The sequence below is a fragment of the Girardinichthys multiradiatus genome, chromosome 1 (genome assembly GCF_021462225.1).
Source record: "Girardinichthys multiradiatus isolate DD_20200921_A chromosome 1, DD_fGirMul_XY1, whole genome shotgun sequence".
Lineage (NCBI taxonomy): Eukaryota > Metazoa > Chordata > Actinopteri > Cyprinodontiformes > Goodeidae > Girardinichthys > Girardinichthys multiradiatus.
This window is the reverse complement of record NC_061794.1, coordinates 3,952,585-3,965,639: the sequence shown is the minus strand read 5'-3', so window position 1 is coordinate 3,965,639 and position 13,055 is coordinate 3,952,585. Positions and strand designations below refer to the sequence as shown.

The following is a 13,055-nucleotide window of genomic DNA, read 5'->3' as shown; positions in this document are numbered from 1 at the left end:
GAAAACATTTGCAGCATGAAATGATAGACAGTCTCTAATCAGTCCTAAAGTGTACAAGTTTGCTTTTGCAATACTGCTCACTGCTTTGACATTGTTGTTAAATTTTAAATGAGAATCATGCATGACACCAAATATTTTACTTTTGAAATCCATTTAATATTTTGACTATTAATCTTTAGATTGAAAACCTGTTAGTCAAAGATCAAGGTCTGGAAGAAATCACACATCGAAATTGTCTTATTAACATTTAACATGAGCCGTAATATTCCAAACAATGCTGCAACAGACTCCAAAATCAGAGTCAGTTGCATTGAAACAGTTGCAACATCAGTACCGGCTACAAAACCATGTAGTCAGCACATATCTGGAATCCTGCACCAGAACACAAATATGGTAAATCATTGATCTACAAATTAAAATAAAGTGGGTCAAGAGCTGAGCCTTGGGGCACGCCTGTATTAAGTTTTTGATATACTGATTTCTCACCTCTATTACAACACACTAGTCATTTTAACAAGACATCATTTATACCACTCTAAACTTAAATAAGAAATAAATAACTAAAATAAAAAATCATGTTTGATCATTTCTGAATAAGAAATTTGTGATCCAAAAAACTGCTCAAACTGCTTTACCCTGATTAAGTGATGATTTAATATGTCCTCTGTTGTAATAGATAAATACGTTTTTTAGAAAAGAAGTACAGATACAATTTTGAGTAACAATTTGTTAATTTATCATTCAATGTATTAACTTCCACCCAGTTCACCTGCTGAAACCCAAATAGTTTTCTTCTAGAATTTTTTATTTTAATATACTCGCTGAGAACCTCATTCATCTTATTCCTGTGTCATGCCCAGACTGTGTCTATGTTTTGTGCTTGTGTTTTTGCTTATTTTACTTAGTCTGGTCCTTTGTCTACTTCCTGTTTTGTGTTCATTGTGTTAATTATAGTCTCACTCCCTGTGTCTCCCTGCAGTCTGTTCCACACCTGTTTCTAGTTTCTCATGGTTAGTCAGTCTCTCTGTTCATTGGTTCTCCCTGTACTCTCATTTGTATTTAAGCTTTTTAGTTCTCATTGTTCCCTGCTGGTTCCAACAGTTATGTACAGTTACCATGGTCCTGTATGGGTACTTCTCTGTCTGGTTGTTACTCTGTGTCCTGGTCTGGTTCTGACATACTCCTGGTTTCTTGCCTGGTCTTGTGAGTAATGATAATTAAAACCATCTTACCTTTATTCACCGTGTTCCCGGAATACTTCTCTGCACTTTGGTCCTACTGCAAACCCAAATTATGACATCATGATTTCATCACAGAAGTAATCAACATCATTAGCATCCATTACTTTATCCCAATGCATATATTTTAGGTGTCTCTCTCATCTTCGGACATCACACTTTATTGACAGTACCCGCTTCAACAAAGCAAGCAACAAAGCCTACTGATCTGATTACGCTCTTTTGCGTGCAATGCTGTGTTCATGTCCGCCATGGAAAATCGCCCACTCTTCCACTCCCTCAGTGTCACAATGATGCGTTCAGGTACCGAAACATGGTACCGTTGAACCGTGAATATCGGTAAAGAATGAGCTGTGTAGTAAATATAGCAGAACTAATGGTAGCTACCATCTTTGCTAAAGAAGGAGAGCTTTAGCATTAGCAGCTGAGATAATGGAGACACATTTTAGCATGTTAATGAGGACTATCCAGACATATTGTACAGGTTGGTGAGAAGAGAGAAAGTAAAAACACAGATTAAACGCAAAGAGTTCATGTCACCCGACTATCATCGCTCAAACCACTCTTTGAGATAAAGTTTGATACACAGATAGTTTGAGCTCCAGCTTCCTCAAGGCCTGATTCAGCCTGATACAGTTCAAGCATAAAGACAAGCAAACAATATTTAGATTGTTTTATCCTAAACTAATTTTCTTTGCACAGACACCGCCTCTTACTATGAACCATTTTAAAGAACAGAAGAGCATGTTAAGTTCAGCAGGTCCAATGAACAGAAAAGACATGGAGGCCGCTCTTGATCTAGGACAGGCATCTGCTTGGATCGGTCCATGCGACAGGCATGCACAGCTGCGGTTTCAGTGCCATCTTGTTCAGGGCACTGGATGTAAAACCACTGCGTAATTAGGGACAACTCACTTTTTGGGGAATCTATAATTCTTTCAGATTCTTTCTGCAGAAGCTCAGACTGCCAGCTTCAGTGTTTTGAGCTGTCTATGACTCCTTTCCGGGAGCCGTCATGGAAATTGGCTAAAACTGTGCATTCTGGGATTCTGAGTTTTTACTTGTGTCCCTTATTCTCTGTGTGCAGTTTAGACTTTGTACCCTCTCATGGCTTTAGAATAGTATAAAGTGCAAAGCTGCAGGTTTACCCACTATAAGAAATTTTTAATTTAAAGCATCCTGATCTGTATGGTTGGGTTAACTACTGCATAACAAAGCCACAACATTCTGGTGTCCAGGTCGCGGTAAAAATTGCTGTATATCATCATGATTTCTGTCTTTATATTGATCAAATCATTAACCAAATTTTATTGGAACTGAAAAGCATTACTTATGCTGTCAGATTTTGTTGTTTCATAAAGTTAATATCTAAGCCTCTGATTAGATACTTTTTTTATTGAGTCACACCTCTAATTAATTCATGTTCTGTTACACTCTTTAAATCCTACACAGGTGTTTTGTAATGTATCATAAATTTATAAATTCTCACAGAAAATTAAAATAGTAACTTGTTAAAAAGTCACTGCAATTACTAATATTAGTACTTTTTATTATCTAAATTCCTGAACACAAGTTACAACTAAACTAAATTATCCATCACTGTTTAAAGAGTCTCAACAGCTTGTGGTCTATGGGACCAATATTCGGTTTGTGGGAAAAAAAAACTAATTTGTTTTTGATCTGTACGTTCCATTTATTATGGAAGCTGCAAAATGACTACTTATAGCTGGATCGGCTTGTAATACATTTATGTTTTCATAAAAGAAAGGTTTCACTAGATGTGTTGTACAGAATATTTGTTTAGTGCAGAGAGTAATTTGGTCGAGATTGTTCATCCTTATCTGTGTGAGCAATAATATGACTCTGATGATACACAAGCCATTATGAATAGTAACAGGGATGCAGAAGGTGAAACAAGTGGTGACAAGGGTGAAGATCATCTTCAGAACTTAAACTGGTACAAATCTATTTTTGTTTTTGATGGGTTTTTTTATTTGATGGATTTTCTTACATTTTAGCCACTGGGAAACAGCATATTCTGCTGCTATTGCCTCAGTTATGTGCCAGCATAGACATCATACATATGACACACAAATCCTGAGTTATTTACCTTAAACACTTTACAAAGTCCATGAGCAAAGGAGAACACTTTGTCACTTCTGGGTGCTGTCTTGCTCTTTGTGCTGTAATTAAAAACACACCTTCAACCAAGTTTAATGAGCAGCCATGGTGAAGCTATCATCAGTTTGTGTGCTTATAGATCATTCTTCTTAGAGGATGATGTGGTTGTTTGGCAGGTCCTAGTAGTGAAATGTGTTTAACTCTTGGAAATCAAATTTGGCCATTCCTGTTCAGCCTTGTCCTCATCATGAACTGCTTCCATGCATGTTTTTGATGCTGAATTATCCTAAAATCCATTCAGTTTTCTCAACATATGGTTCAGGGGGTTTTCTACTATCATTTAAAACATTTAAATACATGGAGAACACAACATAAATAGTCACACTTTGAGCACATTAGCCATACCACCAATACTTCATGACATCTCTTAAGTCACCTGCAAGGAATGTGGAAGTTGGTTTGTTGAGAATATGAACATTTTAGCTAGTTAAAACAGGATTTACAACAAAATATCTGAAAAACAAACTTTTTGTTGTAAATAAGAGGAACTATATGTTATGTAAGTTTGATACATTTAGCCCTCTACACAAGTGCTGAATAAGAATAGGCCTTCAGAGGGGTCTTATTTACTTTGTCTTCTCGTACATAAGCTAACAGAGCTAAAATAGTACTTTCTTAGCAAACATGGGCCATTATGTTTTGTTTAAACTTACGTGAGCATTACTGTAAAAAAAAAAAAAAACTTTACCAGTATCTGGCCAGCGCCCAATGATGTGGCGCCCTGCGATCCTTCTGTCAATATTGGCTGAAATCCATTGATTGCTTCTGTCTCTTCTTCTTTCATTGTTTGGTATTTGCATAAACTGATGCAAATAATTGAAATCGTGCACTGCACAATCACCCTTATAAGAAAATATTTCAATGGCCCTATACAATGAATGGATAATGAAATTTATTGTTGAGAATTTTTATAGTCATTGTTGTTTGTTACTCTGACTAATTGACAGCCCTTTCCAAAACCTTTCAGTATTTTTACCTTTTTTTGAAGAGATTCTTATTTAACCATTATGTAAAAACATCTAATATTAATTTAGTTATTTTTTTTTAAATTCCAACATAGTGGAAAGTGACCAGAATCGTGTTTTGTATTTTTGGTGTAATCTTCCCACCGCATTGGACTGTAACAAGGGCAGTTTATTGTTTTTCAGAGAAACTGGAGTAGAACCATAACAAGAGAACATTGGATATCAGGTCCTTCAGACCTTTCATTCACACATTGCGCAAAAGCTCAGTGACATAGAATTCACACTGAGAGTTTGCAGTACCTAAGCTTGACCCCTCTCACATGCAGTCACTTAATTTCTGTGGTTAGATGTGCAGTGGCACACTGTTGAAAAATGCCTGTTGTTCTAATAAGGATTGAAGGCGGGGTTATAAATATGGTCTGTTCTCTCAGTGTTCCTTTATTGGCAAAAATAGAAGCTCTATTGGACAGCTGATAGATTGGTGACTCATTTCTACACAAATACAGATCACTAACACTAAGAACTGACTGAAGAACCAAACCATACCCACTACCTTCCCCCCAGCTCACACATCATCCCAGCTAATGTAGCATACATGAATGGCTACTGTGAATTGCAACTATTCCTTGACATGTGTGTCATTTATCAAAATCCCTCGGCCTTTCTGAATGATTTAAACAGATATGGGTTTGTACAGTGCCTCGAGAAAGTACTCATCCTCTTGGCATTTATAATGTTATGTTGCCTCACAACCTCGTTTATGTTAAATTGTTTTTGCTTGTGAACAGCGATCTTCAAGTCTAACCGCAAATTCTCAATTGGATTGTGGTCTGGACTTTAACTAGGCCATTCCAAAACATTTCAACGTCTCCCCTTAAACCACTCGAGTGTTGCCTTACGAGTATGCTTCAGGTCATTGTCTCGCTGGAAGGTGAACCATGTCCCAGGCTCAAATCACAGGCAGACCGACAAGTTTTCCTTAAGAATATCCCTGTATTTACCATCTTTCCCTCAACTTAGATCCATATCAAAGTCCCTGCTGCTGAAAAAAACATCACCACAAAGTGATGCAGATGAGGATGGAGTTCTTTGGCGAATGGGATGTGTTGGGTTTGTGCCAGACATGGTGTTTTCCTTGATGGCTGAAAAGTTCAGATTTAGTCTCATCTGACCAGAGAACCTTCCTCCATACATTTGGGGAGTTGACCACATGCCTTTTGGCAAACTCAAATCATGTATTCGTATTTTTACCACTAAGCAATAGTTAAAGTCCAGCTCTATATAGTGTACACTTTATTGTGGTCTTATGTGCGTTCCGTTTGAAGATGATGGATTTGATAGTGCTCTGGAGAAGATTTGGTTATGTTTTTATAACCCCACGCTGACTTGTACTTCACAATGACTCTGACTTGTTTGGAGAGCTCCTTGGTCTTCATGTTGTGACATCTCCTTCGTAGTGGTGTTGCATCTTCTTGGGCCATTCGGAAAAGATGTGCTTATACTGAGAGGTCATGTGACACTTAGAATGCACACAGGTGGATTTCATTTCACTAATTGTGATTATGAAGGTAGCTGGTTACACCAGAGTTTTTTAGGAGCTTTACATATGCACATGCCAATTTTCAGGTTTTTCTTTTTTATTTCATATATATACAGGTCCTTCTCAAAATATTAGCATATTGTGATAAAGTTCATTATTTTCCATAATGTAATGATGAAAATTTAACATTCATATATTTTAGATTCATTGCACACTAACTGAAATATTTCAGGTCTTTTATTGTCTTAATACGGATGATTTTGGCATACAGCTCATGAAAACCCAAAATTCCTATCTCACAAAATTAGCATATTTCATCCGACCCATAAAAGAAAAGTGTTTTTTATACAAAAAACGTCAACCTTCAAATAATCATGTACAGTTATGCACTCAATACTTGGTCGGGAATCCATTGGCAGAAATGACTGCTTCAATGCGGCGTGGCATGGAGGCAATCAGCCTGTGGCACTGCTGAGGTCTTATGGAGGCCCAGGATGCTTCGATAGCAGCCTTTAGCTCATCCAGAGTGTTGGGTCTTGAGTCTCTCAACGTTCTCTTCACAATATCCCACAGATTCTCTATGGGGTTCATGTCAGGAGAGTTGGCAGGCCAATTGAGCACAGTGATACCATGGTCAGTAAACCATTTACCAGTGGTTTTGGCACTGTGAGCAGGTGCCGGGTCGTGCTGAAAAATGAAATCTTCATCTCCATAAAGCTTTTCAGCAGATGGAAGCATGAAGTGCTCCACAATCTCCTGATAGCTAGCTGCATTGACCCTGCCCTTGATAAAACACAGTGGACCAACACCAGCAGCTGACACGGCACCCCAGACCATCACTGACTGTGTGTACTTGACACTGGACTTCTGGCATTTTGGCATTTACTTCTCTCCAGTCTTCCTCCAGACTGTGGCACCTTGATTTCCGAATGACATGCAGAATTTGCTTTCATCCAAAAAAAGTACTTTGGACCACTGAGCAACAGTCCAGTGCTGCTTCTCTGTAGCCCAGGTCAGGCGCTTCTGCCGCTGTTTCTGGTTCAAAAGTGGCTTGACCTGGGGAATGCGGCACCTGTAGCCCATTTCCTGCACACGCCTGTGCACGGTGGCTCTGGATGTTTCTACTCCAGACTCAGTCCACTGCTTCCGCAGGTCCCCCAAGGTCTGGAATCGGCCATTCTCCACAATCTTCCTCAGGGTCCGGTCACCTCTTCTCGTTGTGCAGCGTTTTCTGCCACACTTTTTCCTTCCCACAGACTTCCCACTGAGGTGCCTTGATACAGCACTCTGGGAACAGCCTATTCATTTAGAAATTTCTTTCTGTGTCTTACCGTCTTGCTTGAGGGTGTCAATAGTGGCCTTCTGGACAGCAGTCAGGTCGGCAGTCTTACCCATGATTGGGGTATTGAGTGATGAACCAGGCTGGGAGTTTTAAAGGCCTCAGAAATATTTTGCAGGTGTTTAGAGTTAACTTGTTGATTCAGATGATTAGGTTCATAGCTCGTTTAGAGACCCTTTTAATGATATGCTAATTTTGTGAGATAGGAATTTTGGGTTTTCGTGAGCTGTATGCCAAAATAATCCGTATTAAGACAATAAAAGACCTGAAATATTTCAGTTAGTGTGCAATGAATCTAAAATATATGAATGTTAAATTTTCATCATTACATTATGGAAAATAATGAACTTTATCACAATATGCTAATATTTTGAGAAGGACCTGTATAATATTTACTTCTCATTTAACTTCACCAACCTAGACTATTTTGTTCAGATCTATAGCAAAAAATAATATTAAAAACATTTAAATTACACCTTGGAATATAACAAAATAGGTAAAAAGCCAAGGGGCGTTAATACTTTTGCAAGACACTATAGCTACAGTTTTACGTAGCTTCACTTTTTAGTGTGTAATTTTGAACCATGAGTGAACAACATTACCTTGAACAGAACTTAAGAATGAATCTCTTGGACATCCTTGAATGAAGGTTTTAAGGGAAAAAAAACTTTTTTCAAGCACTTCTCATTTGTTTCAGTTCCAAGGTTATTAGTGGAGAATAGAACGTGATGCAGAAAACAGAACAGTGTTCTCTGTATGTCCTCCCCTCCTCCGACTCCCACTCAGCAGACATGGTCACCCACAGGCCGGTTGAATCATACTTCTCTTAACTCACGACTGCCTTTTTATTGTCTCTCCCACTTTCTCTTCTTCTATTGCTGTCCTTCTTTTTTGTCAACAGTTATCCTCGAGAAGCCCATTCGCATCCCACGGTCTCTGTCGGTGAAAGCTGCCAGCGTGCTCAAGGGCTTTCTAAACAAGGTAAGAGCAGTCCACTCCCATCATCTCTGTGTAAATCTGTAAGCTCAGCGGCTCACACCAGTCTGTGTGGGAACACAGTAAAATGTTTGTATATTGGACAGGCACTGAATGCCCCAGTGTTATGTTCAAACCTTTATAATTATTATTGTTATTATACATATACAGTAACCTTCACTTCAGCACCCAATCACAAAATCGTGTCATCCAGTCCAATCTTGCAAAATGAATAATAGCCCCTTTTCCATTGCCTGTGGAAAGCCCCAGGCTTTGAAAATCCCGGTTGCGTTTCGATACAAATTAACCCGGGTACAATGCTTTGCTTTACGGGTCTTTAATATTTTACATTTTTTATAGTTTTATGCAAACGGCTCTGCAGGAGGAAAGACAACAGTTCCAGGTTCGAATGCAGAAGCTCTGATCCTCTTCATGTCCTGCCATCCTCTACTCCACTTCCACTTAATATAAATAATTGCTTATGATTCAACAAGCAATGTATCAATTCCCTGTACTTCTGGACTGATTAATAGTTTTTTTTATTCTAATAAATCATTTTTTTTAAATAAAAACATGTTCTGTATGTTCCTGCTTATGAATCCAGGACAGCTTAAGGAATAATGAAATAATCAACTGGATAACTCTGATGCTGCTCATCATCTTTTATTTTTCAGTTGACGCAAAAACTGATTTAACTTTTAAACAGAGTAAAGGACTAATGCCATCTGCTGGAATGAAGGTGTATTGCATATTTTTCACAACTTCCCCATACGTCATTAGGCTAATTTAAATAAATGATCTGGGGCAATGGAAAAAGAATGTACAAGATTCCCTGGGATTCCTATTACCCGGGTAAAACAAATCCTGGGGCTTTGAATCCTGGGGCGTTTGGTGGAAAAGGGGCTAATGTAAACAATTCAACAACTCACTATATTCGGATGTCTTTCCTTAGCATGGCCCTAACCAGTGTCTGATCTCAACAGGATCCCAAGGAGCGCCTGGGTTGCCAGGTCCAAGCAGGCTTCACAGATATCAAGTCACACACATTTTTCCGCAGTATAGACTGGGACCAGGTAAGAACTAAATCAGTGAGATGTTGGGAGGTTTTTTTCTTGCTATGTTTGTTGCTGCCCAAATGTGACCAGTCATTTTATGAAAAGGACCTGAACGAAAAGCAACGTTATTTGCAGGTGCATCTCAATACATTAGAATATCATCAAATAGGTAACTGATAACAATAATACACTTCAAATTAAAACTCATAAAGATTTGTTACACACTGTGATATATTTGAAGTGTTTGTTTTTGCTCAATTTGATTATTATGGGTAAGGTGAATGAAAACCAACAATTCTGTTTCTTCATCATATTACATCAGGCCAATAAAAGGATTTTTAAACCATAAATGTGGACCTGTTCAAACTATGTCCATGTACTATTTAACATCTGTACTCAATACTTGGTTGGGCCTCCTTTTGTACAAAGTAATGCATTATTATTGCAGCATGGAATGGAGACAATCAGCCTGTCACTCCTCTGAAGTTTAATAGAAGCTCAGGTTGCTTTGATAGCATCCTTTAGCTTGGACTTGATAAAACGCAGTGGACCAACACCAGGGCGTGACATTACTGTCCAAATTATCTCTGATTGTGTCAGTAACTGTCAGCTGGACCATGATTCTTTAGGCTGTAACAGAACATTTCTGTAACAACAATCCTTTACATTTTAGTTTATAAAGTATTCAAATTTTCTTAGACACGGTCAGCCATAATCATCAAAATTAACAGAAACAAGCTATTAAAATATATCAGTGTGTGTGTAAGAAATCTATATGAGTTTCCCTTTTTGTATTGCATCTCTATATTTCATTTACTTTTTCATGGTATTCTAATTTATTCTATGTATACCATGAGCCAAAACATTAAAACCACTTAATAGAACTTCTTCAGGAGTAGAGAACGTCCACTCTACAATGAAATCCTCTGGATCAACCTCGGGAACAAGACACTGACACAATAACACCTGGCTTCCATAATGTCTGGATCCCTCCCCCAAATAAATATCTGTAGGAATCATAAAAGCGATATTAACTTGTGGCGTCTCCATCTGTTTTTATTTCAGAAGGTTTCGACCCTGTATGACATACGTTGTAGGCTGTTTTAGGTTGTGAGACTGATAGACAAGCTGCTTTAGGGCTGGTTACACTGACCAACCACAGGCCACCTAATTAGGCTGGAAAAGCATTGCTGAAGTTCAGCCCATTTATCAAATCACATCTCAAACCCAAACTGAGATGCTGCTGCGTACTTCATACTGCGTTGAAACAAAATTTAAACATCAGGCTTGATTGATTGCTGGACAGTTAACTGTAGATAAGTTTCACATTGTTTTTGTGTGTGTGTGTGTACATGTGCTGAAAAAGTAATTTAGGCAAACCTAAATATCATTAATAACATGAATAATAATATTATATATATATAATATCTACACGTGGTGTAGTGGTAGATCGTGCTCCTTCTATACGGAGGCTATTAGTCTTTAATGCAGCGGTCCGCAGTGTGATTCCTTACCTTGGGACCTTTGCTGCGTGTTTTTCCCCCTTCTCTCTCTGCCCCTTTCCTGTATGAAAACTGCAAAATAAAGGTAACTAGTGCAACAAAAAACCTTAAAAATAAAAAACTGTACTTTTAGAAGTCCATCTTCAAAATGTACTTCAGTTCCATGAAGATCAACAAATGTCTGAGTGAAAAGACATGAAGTAGATGTAAAAACAACTGATAAACTGCTAATTTTGTCTATATGAAAGGGACTTAAGCAGTCTTATTCCCCATAGAGTGAAGATCTTGGACTTATATCTTCTTCTAGATGGTGAAACATTGAACAGTTTATCGGAGGAATCAGAGAACTTTCCTTTTTCATTTCTTTGAAAGTTGACTCCAAACAAAGTGAGACCACAGAAACTCTTATAGCCATTCTTAGCATACATTGTTGAGTCCTCTTGTCTATCATAGTGGAATTACCAGGTAATCCAGTGTTCTAGTAAAAAGTACTGACAGGATTCTGTCTTAGATCTAACAAAAATATCCAAGTCTCTAATGATCTGGAGAACTGCGGGTCTGGTTGTGTCACGCAACATAGGATCATCATTCCTCAGAAAGACAATCAAGATTCCCATGATCTAGATGACTGAGACTCTACACACACTTAACGTGTAAATGTAGACCCAGTTCATGGATCTGAAACTAGCACTACATTGTATGTTTAACACCTGTTAACTTTGACACTTTCCAATGTTAAGTGGACCAATTTAAAACCTTAATCTACTTGATTTAGCTCAGCCTTTTCAAATAACGTTTGTGCTGTAATATCAAAAAGATACAAACTGAAATAATAACCTTGAAATTATCTCTGATTCCTAATAAGAAAAGGTAGCATTCCAGGTTTTCCTTTTACCATTGGAGCATTATGACTGTGTGCTGCTTCCTGACAGACAGCTGCTCATAGATGATCTATGCTTTGACTCCACAGCTTGACAGTTAACTTAAAATTCAACTAAAAACAACAAAGACTGCACGCCCACATTTAATGTGAGTCAGCTCAGAGTGGCAGAGCATCACACAGCTGTCATCATCCATTATGAAGTGCTTTCATCAGCCGCCATTCTCCGGCTCTACTGTACGTATAGGGCCTTAAACAACAGAGAGAACACACCCTCCTGTTGATGATCTGAACAGCCACATGAGGGGGGGTGTTTGTGTTAGAAATGTTAGTTTAATTTTTATTCACATAATAAAAGGAATAAAAACTAAAAGCAGATCAGTTTAAAAAACTTGATGTGTCTTTAAAATAATTCTCAGTTTATTGTAAATTATTGTAAGCTGATAAAAATTGCATCATTAGATGCAATTGAATATACAAATGCACAGCATTAATGCAACATAGAATAACTTAATCTTCATCTAACAAAGATTTTTTTATGGGTTTAAACATCTTAGTCCAAAGAATAAAAATGATTTATAGTAACTGAGTTTATTTCAGTTGATCTGCTTTGAAATAATGTAAGACGTCAACTGAAACATTTAAAACTGATATCTAAAGTATATTAAACATCTTCACAGAAACAAACAAGGCTGATTGGAGTGGGAAGGATGAGCAATGAGTTAGTAGATGGACTAAACATGTATTTTGGGATTGTGACATGAAGTGGTCCTCATACTGTATGTCCAGCTGTGTGGAGAACGCTGAAGATAGGCACCAGCCCCCTGCAACCCTATATGTACAAGCGGGTACAGAAAACGCATGGATGCATATAAGGTGTCTGAAACATTCCTAACATTTTGACATGGTAGCATCGCACCGCTGCTGCACATCCATGATGAGGACCTCATGTTCCTCCACATCCCAAAGGTGATCCATTGGACCAAGATCTGGTGACTGTGGAAGCCACTGGAGGTCTAGTTCAAGACGTTTGGGTTGACCTGGGCTTTGTGACATGGAGCTTGGTCCTAGTGGAAGAAGTCCACTGTGGTCATCAAGGGTTGGACTTGGTCATCAGAACACTCAGCTAGGCTGTGCTGTTTAAATGATGCTCAGCTAGAACTAATAGGCCTGAGTTTGCTGAGAAAATATCTCCCAAACCATGACACCACCACTACAAACCCGAGTCATTGATAAAAGGTCGGATGGATCCATGCTTTCATGATGTTTACACCAAATTGCAACTCTGCCATCTAAATGTTGAAGCTAGAACAGAGTCTTGTCAGACCAGGCGATGTCTGATATTGTCTAATTTTGGTGAACCTGTGTAAATAGAAGTCT

At 38.2% G+C, this 13,055-nt stretch overlaps 1 protein-coding gene across 4 annotated transcripts in view; it reads left to right on the top strand.

The window, feature by feature from the left end:
- The window catches only part of prkcz (protein kinase C, zeta), a 227,597-nt gene that overhangs the window by 173,614 nt on the left and 40,928 nt on the right, over nucleotides 1-13,055 (top strand). For all 4 annotated transcript variants that reach the window (XM_047364805.1, XM_047364798.1, XM_047364822.1 and 1 more), the window contains 2 exons: nucleotides 8,165-8,244; nucleotides 9,222-9,311. In XM_047364805.1, coding sequence (XP_047220761.1) covers nucleotides 8,165-8,244; nucleotides 9,222-9,311 — 170 coding nt within the window. The remainder of the gene's footprint in view (nucleotides 1-8,164; nucleotides 8,245-9,221; nucleotides 9,312-13,055) is intronic.